This window comes from Xenopus laevis, chromosome 8L (genome assembly GCF_017654675.1).
Source record: "Xenopus laevis strain J_2021 chromosome 8L, Xenopus_laevis_v10.1, whole genome shotgun sequence".
Taxonomy (NCBI): Eukaryota; Metazoa; Chordata; class Amphibia; order Anura; family Pipidae; genus Xenopus; species Xenopus laevis.
Genome location: NC_054385.1, coordinates 12,776,215 through 12,785,771, shown reverse-complemented (window position 1 = coordinate 12,785,771; position 9,557 = coordinate 12,776,215). Strand labels below are relative to the sequence as shown.

Here is a 9,557-nt window from a genome sequence, read left to right as displayed (position 1 = left end):
TACAAGGCACTCTTTTATTATTACAGAGAAAAAGGAAATCGTTTTTAGAAATTTGGAATATTTGTTTTTAATGGAGTCTATAGGAAGCATCCTTTCCGTAATTCGGAGCTTTCTGGATAACGAGTTTCCCAGATAACAGATCCCATACGTGTACTGGTTTTGCAATGTTCTGATTTGCTGCTTGTGCTAATTTTATCTCATCTGGATAAAGTCTGGTTTGAGGTAACTCCTGGTGGTCTTAATACTAGTACTGACTCATAGGTGACAAAGTCTACACAATGCACGATATTTCTAGCCTGATATTTGTAAACTGAACTATCGCTCCCATCCTCCTTAGTCAGATATTTCAGCCATTATTCATTTCAGCCAGATAAACAAGGACAAAGCAAGTGAGGAACTTTATTAAAACAGAGACTTTCATGATAAATTTACAATGACTTGGGTAGAACAGATATACAGTAAATATGAACATTGTACATCAAACGTGGTATTTTTATACAATATTGTCTGAATATAAAGGGCAACCTTCCGTTTTCACACTCTCTATTGCTAGAAAAGTTTTGCAGCTGCAGCAGGAGGACTACTAAGCTTCCCTATCTGTTGCCACATGCATATTGTCAATGCAAACTGTATATGAAGACTAAGGAACTTTTCAGAGATACCAGAGCTTCACACCAGGGTTGCCAGGTTGGCGGTTTTCCAGCCAAATTGGGCTACTAATTTAAAGTCCAGGCGGGTTTTGAAAGTACAAACTTTGTACTTTGAAACCAGCCAAAGTTTTTTCTTGCCCTAATGTGCCAAGCCTGCCTCTCCCAATGCATGTTGGGTAATGTAGTTTTTGTTTAACAATTTGCTGACTGCCAAGTTTATTGTAAGACTACAATACCCAGCATGCAATGGGACTGAATTGTGTAGAAGTTGGGAGTTACCAGATTTTGGGCTCTGTCCCCCACTCTCCCGTTACTCTTAAGCATTCACGCATTTTACATTGACTTTCCTCAATTTCAGACAATTTTCGGGCAAAAATCAAAATGTCCAGAGGTTGACCTGTCTTACCAATATTTATTAAAATTGTACATGTATTAAGGCCTTATGGGGCGCTATATCTCATGGGCCCCCCCTCTGTAGTTACGCCCCTGGTGATGGGCGAATCTGTCCCATTTTGCTTTGCGGAAAATCAAGCGAAAATTTGAAAAAGGCGTATTTGCACATATATTCATTTATTTTTTTAAATTTTTTTCACTGCACATATTGTGCTGTTTTTGGGGTACTTTTGGAGTGCCTCTTGGCTAGTTTTGGGCTTGGTTTAGTAGCTGGCTTTGGCTGGTTTTGAAAATTAGACCCAGCAACCCTGCTTCACATCTTACCAAAATTAATGTTTTCATGTAGTCCACAGCCTGTTAAAACTCTTTTACTGAGCTTTCTTCATCTTTTTACTTGGCCAGAGCTGCCCAATTTCTTGTGTATCAGTGCAGCCAATTGTCTGTTGCAAATAGGGATGGGCGAATTTTTTCGCCTTGTTTTGCCGCAAAAATTACGCCCATAGACTTGTATGGCGTTGTGCGACAAAAAAAACGACGTGCGTCAAAAAAAATATCGCCACACAACTAATTTTTTTTGACGCTCATAGACTTTAATGGGCGTCAGAAACGAATTTTTGCCGAAACGAATCAGGTCAAATTCGGCTCATCCCTAGTAGCAAATAAATGACCTACAAAGGAATACTGTTCATATTATCTCAAATCATGTTACTAATTAGTCTCACACAGCTACATTGAGAATGGGGACAGCCCGGCTGCCCAATCATTAGGCGGTTGTGCACTTTAATATATTAAATTCAGTACTATATACTAGCAAAAATGCCATACTTCATTTCTTAATTACGCACAGAAGTGCAGTCTCAGTATAATGTCAATTTGAACTCCGTTTAGTGGATGGTCAAAACCTGGGTTTATTGTTGTATGTGCCAGGTTTAGGCATTTACCTGCCCCTGCATATGAATATAATGAGAATGTGCAGAAAAGGAAAGATAAGGAAAGTAGAGAAAAAGAGAGGAATAAAATATAACAGACATGATCATTTTATGCAGGGGACACGGACGAGTTGGAGACAGATGACACCTCTGTTCTAGAAGTAGAGGACACTTCTGATCCATCATCGACCTTTTTGCCAAACATTTGATAGATACAGTTTCGGAACTGGAAAGAGAAACACAGCAGGTTAATATAAAGCCAACATTTTAAAGAAGAAACCTGTGCCATGTAATCACATCCAGTATTTGCAAACACAAGATCCATCTCAAACCCCAGTCTATGAGAACTCCCTTTTCTTGAGACCTCCTTTAATACTTAGCTCTATCTTTAACTGCACTTTGTAATTATGTATTTATCTTTATTATAAATGACCCCTGTTTTTTCTATACATTTGTCGTTTTACTGCACAGAGCCGCTATATAAATGTAAATATACCTATATATATGTGTGTATTTTGGGTACATATGGGATGCCATATTACTTGTCTCAGTGGAGCAGTACAGTTCTACATTAGCAATATTAACAGAAGTTAAAGGAGAAGGAATACAATTTTCTACTTGGTGGGGCCAAAAGTTAGACACCCCCAAGTGACTACTTTTACTTACCTGACACCCGAGCCGGTGCTCCTATCAGCAGAAAACCGCACCGGTTCAGGGGTTCTTCTAGCGAGCGCCATGGAGCGATCCTCTTCCTGCTTCTTTGGTTTTTAAATTTCCTGGGGCAGATGCATGCACAGTAGAGCGAAATAGCTGGTTTTTCATTTAAGTTCAGCTTTTCACTTTTTTACTGTGCGTGTGCACCTGCGAGAAGACTCAAAGAAGCAGGGAGAGGATCACTCAAGTCCCACTCAAGTAGAAAATGGAATTCCTTCTCCCTTAAGGTGGCCATACACGGGCAGATTAAAGCCGTTATTGGTCCTTTAGACCGATTCGGCAGCTTATCTGCCAGTGTATGGGTGCTTCCGACGGGTCTCCCTGATCAATATCAGGCCAAAAAAAATCGACCGGGGAGGTTTGATTTTTCCTGGGATCAAGGACCGCATTGGCTAGTTGATGCAGTCCTACGAACCGTCGTCACCCATTCTCTTAGTTGTAATCCAATCGTCCGGCCCTAGGGCTGAACATTTGGATTAACCTGATATCGCCCTGCCATTAGTGGGCATTACTCCAGCGGATTCAGATAGATAAAGCATTTACATTCTACTGTATCTGACTACTAGGGGGGGCTATTTTTACAAAGTCCATAAAGGCAAGCTATGCGGCTGTGTATGCTCATGGGTGTAAGTGTACACATGAATACTGAACATAGAAAGCCTGATCTACTTACCTGTCTGTTCATAAAGACATAGATAATTGGATTGTAAATGGTGGCACTCTTGGCAAAGTAGGCAGGCAATGCAGCTGCTAGCGGGTGGAAGCTGTAACCTGGGCTGAAAGCAGCAAAACAGGCAAAGAAAGTGTAGGGCCCCCAGCAGAAGATATAAGCGACAATCATCACTACCACCATACGGGATACTTCTCGTTCAGCTTTCTGAGTGGATTCTGATTCCTTCTGCTGCTGGGCAACCTGAAAAGGTAAAGAATGCCAAACCCAGTGATTATACTGGCCTGCTTATATAAAATACAGAGTAATTAGGTTCCCATTCCCTTGAGATACATGGTTAACACGTAATTCCTTCCAGCAGTTGCTGAACTACAATCTTTTAGGGTTACCAAGCAAAATTAACTGCCTGGCTCTCCACACATAATGGGCTACCATGAAACAAAATCTGCACGTAAGGGTTCTTGCTCCAGAGTAAAAAAAATATTCCAGTTTTACAATACCCCACTACTTTCTAAATGACAACAATACTTGCTTACCTGCCGAATGGTCCACCATACATGCAAATAACACAAGATAATGATAGCCAAGGGGATGATGCAGCATGTAATCATAAGGACAAGCATGTATGACTGAACTCCAGGGTCTGAGCTGCCACTGAATACATCTGGACCACATGATGTCTTCAAGCCGTGAGGCCAAAACCTACAGCCAGAGAAGAGAGCAGAAGTGTGTATGGTGTTGTATTTTAAGAAAGTTACTAATGGCATGTTACACTGTGTAACGGCAATGACTTAAAGGAGAAGGAAATGCTGAGTTTACTTGGGGGTGCCAAAAGTTAGGCACCCCCAAGTGAATGTATTTACTCACCTGAAACCCTGGGCCCATGCTACTTTCAGCAGAAAACTGCACCGGTCTGGGGGTTCTTACAGTGAGCACCACGGATCGATTGACTCCCTTCTTCTTCTTCTTTCTTCTTGCGGCAGTAGCACAAAAAGCCGAACTTTAACTAACGAAGAAGTCACCTATTTCGTTCTACTGTGCATGCGTCTGCCCCGGGAAATTTGAAGAAAGAAGAAGAAGGAAGCCTATCGCTCCGTGGTGCTCGCTGGAAGAACCCCTGGACCAGTGCTGTTTTCTGCTCAAAGGAGCACCGGCCCGGGGTTTCAGGTAAGTATATACATTCACTTAGGGGTGCCTAACTTTTGCCACTCCCAAGTAAACTCAGCCTTTCCTTCTTTAAACCCAGTCTTTACCCTGGTGATAGGGTTGCCACCTGGACGGTATTTAACAGGCCTAGCCGGTAAAATACCAGCCAAGACCCGGGCCGGTATTACAATGTATTAGCCGGTAAATTTGTAATCCCTATTGCTCTACCCCTGGCCCGCCTCAGATCTACCCCTTGTCCACCCCTCTCAGCTCCCCTACTCATCTAATCCAAGCGCTGCAGTCCCTTCCTGGCCAAGCCGGCAATGAAACTTTGTGACTCTGCCCCTGAAATGTCACAACCACGCACCAAAATATCACAAGGACGCCCCTGAAATGTCATAAACCCGTCCCTCTCTGGCCCGTCCCCACCCTCTACGTCACCGGCCAGAAGGGCCAAAACTAAAAGGTGGCAACCCTACCTGGTAGTAAAGCTAACCTAGAGTGCTGTACTGTATCATGGATGTTGGATGGTACAATTTAAAAAAAATGGTAAAGAACTTACCTGCTCCATCCGAACATTGGAGGTGCACACCAGCCTGCAGACCAAACCCAAGAGAAAATGATACCGGTAGCTGCCAGCTTTTCATCAAATTTAATGTTTCCAAAAGGTTTACAGACCACAAACCATCTTTCCCAAGCAATGACCGTCAGAGACCACAGAGCAGTGATACCTAAGGAAAGAACAAAGGTTGTAGATTAAGCTTGGCTTAGGACATATTGATATAATAATAGGCTTGTGGGGTTTTTTTTTTAGCTTGTGTTGACCATTTAAGTTTACTGTTGGTGGCATTTAAGGGCTTAAAAGAAGTAAGAAGTGTCAGTAGAAGTCAGGAAATGTGACCGGCTCTCACAAGTGACTTACTATAACATGGAGGTATAGTAAGAAGTATATTTTACCGCAGGTTGATACAGTGAAGCCTTCTAAAACACACATCGGGTGCCCGAGAATAAAGTAACCAAATATCTGGTTGAAGACACTGATGGTACTGGCAATGACTGTCTCTCCAAGATCTGCAATAGCCATATTGACAAGAATCCAGTTCAGAGGGTGTCGAAGTTTCTTGAATTTTAAAGTGGCTACAATGACCAAGCCATTAGTGAACACAGAAGCAAAAACAACAAATATCATCCAGATTGAAGTGAGGTTGTAGACCCATCGTGGGGCAATGTGGTAATTTGGACCTTCAAATGGACCTAGGATAAAAAAAAAAAATCGAATTTTAGAAAATAACAGTTTTTAAATATATATATAATATATATATATATTTAAAAACTGCAACTGCTTTTTTGTTGCACAGATGTGTTGATAGAAATGCTCTGTATGATGTACAGGTTTGGGATCCGTTATCTAAACACCCATTATCCAGAAAGCTTTGAATTACAGAATGGCTGTCTCCCATAGACTCCATTATAATGAAATAATCCAAATTTTTAAAAATAATTCCCTTTTTCTCTTGATCCAAACTAAGATATAATTAATCCTTATTTGAAGCAAAACCAGCCTATTGGGTTTATGGAACGTTTACATGATTTTCTTGTCGACTTAAGGTATGAAGATCTAAATTACAGAAAGATCCAGGTCCCCAACATTCTGGATAACGGATCCCATTCCTGTACTACAAATGATTTATACTATATTATTTTTGAAGGCATGCATAATGAATTACACTCTGTACGTGTACAGGGTGTGAAGGAGAATTATAGCATGCGACATGGAGAGAAACATCAATACATACAGTAACTTTCATTACAGGCGTCTTATAATGTAAGAAGTTCCAAGAGTGCCTTACTTAAGAATATTTAAGCTCCGCCTGGGAAAGCAAGTATGAAAAGAACAGCTACATTTACTACTTGTAGACCCATTACTCACCTCTTGTGTTGTTGCTGTTAGTATATGTGAACACACTACTTCTTGTTGTGTCATCATCGTCGTTTCTCCTCCGAGCAGCAAATATTGCCTCATTCAATTGTGAAGCCATCACCGGAGTCTCCCTAATTCACCAAATTCCTTTTTTCTTCTAGTTGAAGGAATCCCAACTCCACCACCTTAGTTCTCCCTATCTCTCACGTTCCAGCCTAACTCTGAGCTTGGCTAAAACTTGAATTCTCAGTGGGTAGACTTCTCTCTCTTATTATATACCAAGCTCAGCTGGATTAGCCTAGACACTCAGAGGCCCTTAAACTTTTTATCTCTTAATTGGCATATGAGTTTTAACGTCCACCCCTCCTCCTCCTCTCTCTTCTGCCACTGTCATTTTTGGCTCCTTGCAGGGAGCTTATGTCATCTGATCAAGGTTAAGAGTGACTTTTCTGGACACTTCGGGTGATGGGATCACAGCTTTTCCTCAGATGAGAGAGACAGAGAAGGAGGGGAAAGGCTTGAGGTATTTTCGTCGCCAAATCCAATCTCATCTTCTCCATGTCTTTCCATTCGCTAATACCATACACTTTGTGAAATTGGGGTCACTGTGTTAATTAGAAGTGGCCAAAATTGTGTATAAAAGTTAGATCAGTGTCCCAAGCATGAAAACACTGATGATGTGTATTTTTGTCCAATACACTGATTCCAAGTAGCCTGCTTTTAAAAATGCAGAGATTTAATTATACCCAGAGAAAGTTTGGGTGCTGTTATTTCACTAACCTTCTGTCCAAACACCATCTGCTCCCAAGAGCTAAATCTCACTTACTACTCGGCAATAGGATATGGCAACACGAAAGGGATTTCTCCCAAGGTGAAACATCTTAAATGTTCTACAGCAGGTAAAGGAAAAATGTAAGTGAATAAATAATGTACAGGTATAGGATCCATTATCCGGAAACCTGTTATCCAGAAAGGCCGTCTCCCATAGACTCAATTTTATCCAAATTTTAAAATATGATTTCCTTTTTCTCTGTAATAATAAAACAGCAGCTTGTATTTTATCCCAACTAAGATATAATCATTATTGGAAGCAAAACCAGTCTATCGGGATTATATAATGTTTACATGATTTTCTAGTAGACGTGGGGGCCGATTCACTAACTTCGAGTGAAGGTTTCGAAGTAAAAAAACTTCGAATTTCGAAGTGTTTTTTGGGCTACTTCGACCATCGAATGGGCTACTACGACCTTCGACTACGACTTCGAATCGAAGGATTCGAACTAAAAATCGTTCGACTATTCGACCATTCGATAGTCGAAGTACTGTCTCTTTAAGTAAAAACTTCGACCCCTTAGTTTGCCATCTAAAAACTCAATGTTAGCCTATGGGGAAGGTCCCCATAGGCTTTCCTAAGTTTTTTTGATCGAAGGATATTCCTTCGATCGTTGGATTTAAATCCTTCGAATCGTTCGTTCGAAGGAATAATCCTTTGATCCTTCGATCGCACTATTTGCGCTAAAATCCTTCGACTTCGATATTCGAAGTTGAAGGATTTTAATTCCCAGTCGAATATCGAGGGTTAATTAACCCTCGATATTCGGCCCTTTGTGAATCGGCCCCTTAGGGTATGAAGATCCAAATTACGGAAAGATCCATTATCGGAAAATTTCAGGTCCCAAGCATTCTGGATAACAGGTCCCATACCTGTACCTTGCACTTGATCGAAATTTAGATATAATTAATCCTTATTGGGGGCAACAGCAGTCTATTGGGTTTATTTAATGTTTACATGATTTTCTAGTAGACCTAAGGTGCAAAGATCCAAATTAAGTCAAGATCTGCTATCCGAAAAGCCCCAGGTCGCGAGCATTCTGGATAACAGGTCCCATACCTGTACAAAAAAAGCAAACATTGACCATTGTCACGTGAAATAAATGTATGGATTCAATGTATGAGTGCAATATAAGTAAATAAAAATATCTTGCAGAAGTATTAAATGTATGTTCTAATGTTACTGTCAAGGTTTATATGTGGATACTGAAATATTATTTTTATTTAAATATTATTTTTTAATATACATGAAATAAACCCAATTGCATTGTTTTGTCACCAATAAAGATTAATTAGATCTTATTATGAGGAAATGTGTATTCAAATCTTATAACCCTTAAAGAATTGGCAATTCTATAGAAAAAAATTAGCGTTTCTACCAGAGGCAAGTCTAGGAAGAGAGGATAGAAGGAGTTCCAGCACTGAAATGGGAAGTATTCCGTGGATCCCAGATTTTATAAACCTACCATGTAAAGAAGGAGAAGTTTTTATGGTACAGGTATAGGATGCCTTATGCAGATAGCTCCGAATTATGGGAAGTCCATCTCCCGTAGACTTCATTATAATCAAATAAACCAAATTTCTTAAAATTATTTATTTTTTCTCTGTAGTAATGATAACAGCTCAGATATAATTAATAATTTTTAAATAATTTTTTAGTAATCTTACGGCCTTATTTAGCAAAATTCAGTATTTAACTTAAAAAAGTCAGACCAAACTAGAATCCACAATGTGACCTTATTTATTAAAAGAAAACCACAATTTAATCGGATCAGGACAAGCTCTGAATTTTTTTTGTCGCTTTTTTTCCAAAAAGTCTGAATCTGAATTTTTCTGAATTTTGAGTAAAAAACTAATTGTCGAGCTAAATCCAGAACTGTCCACAGAAACTTCCAAATAGCATAGGGACCCCTCCCATTACTTATATGGATGGAGGATTTTCAGATTCAGACTTTTTCCATCCTCTGGGTATAATACATTTAGAAAAATTCGAGAGTTTTTTCCACTAAAAATTTGCATTTTATAGTAAAAAGAACTCAAATTTTTTGAGTTTTTTTTGCATTCTGACGATAACAAATAACCCCTTTAAAGTAAAGATCTTGAAATTACAATTTTTCCCTATATGGAAAACCCCAGGTTCCAAGCATTCTGGATAACAGGTCCCATACCTGTATGGGTTAATTTTACTCTTTCCAGTTTCCAGTGTTATGGCAAAGCAGAACGGGAATTGGATCGAGTCACCTGATATATTTTAATGCCAAAGGATTCAATAAATTATTTGTTGAGTTAGGCTCATGGGTCCC

At 39.8% G+C, this 9,557-nt stretch overlaps 1 protein-coding gene across 1 annotated transcript; it reads right to left on the bottom strand.

Moving 5' to 3' along the window:
* Nucleotides 1–381: 381 nt before the first annotated feature.
* Nucleotides 382–6,628, bottom strand: opn1lw.L (opsin 1 (cone pigments), long-wave-sensitive L homeolog). Its single transcript, NM_001090645.1, is given in 6 exon segments — nt 382–2,198; nt 3,360–3,599; nt 3,893–4,058; nt 5,065–5,233; nt 5,460–5,756; nt 6,433–6,628. Coding segments are annotated over 6 exon segments (1,098 nt in total). The 5' UTR covers nt 6,542–6,628; the 3' UTR covers nt 382–2,081.
* Nucleotides 6,629–9,557: the final 2,929 nt, after the last annotated feature.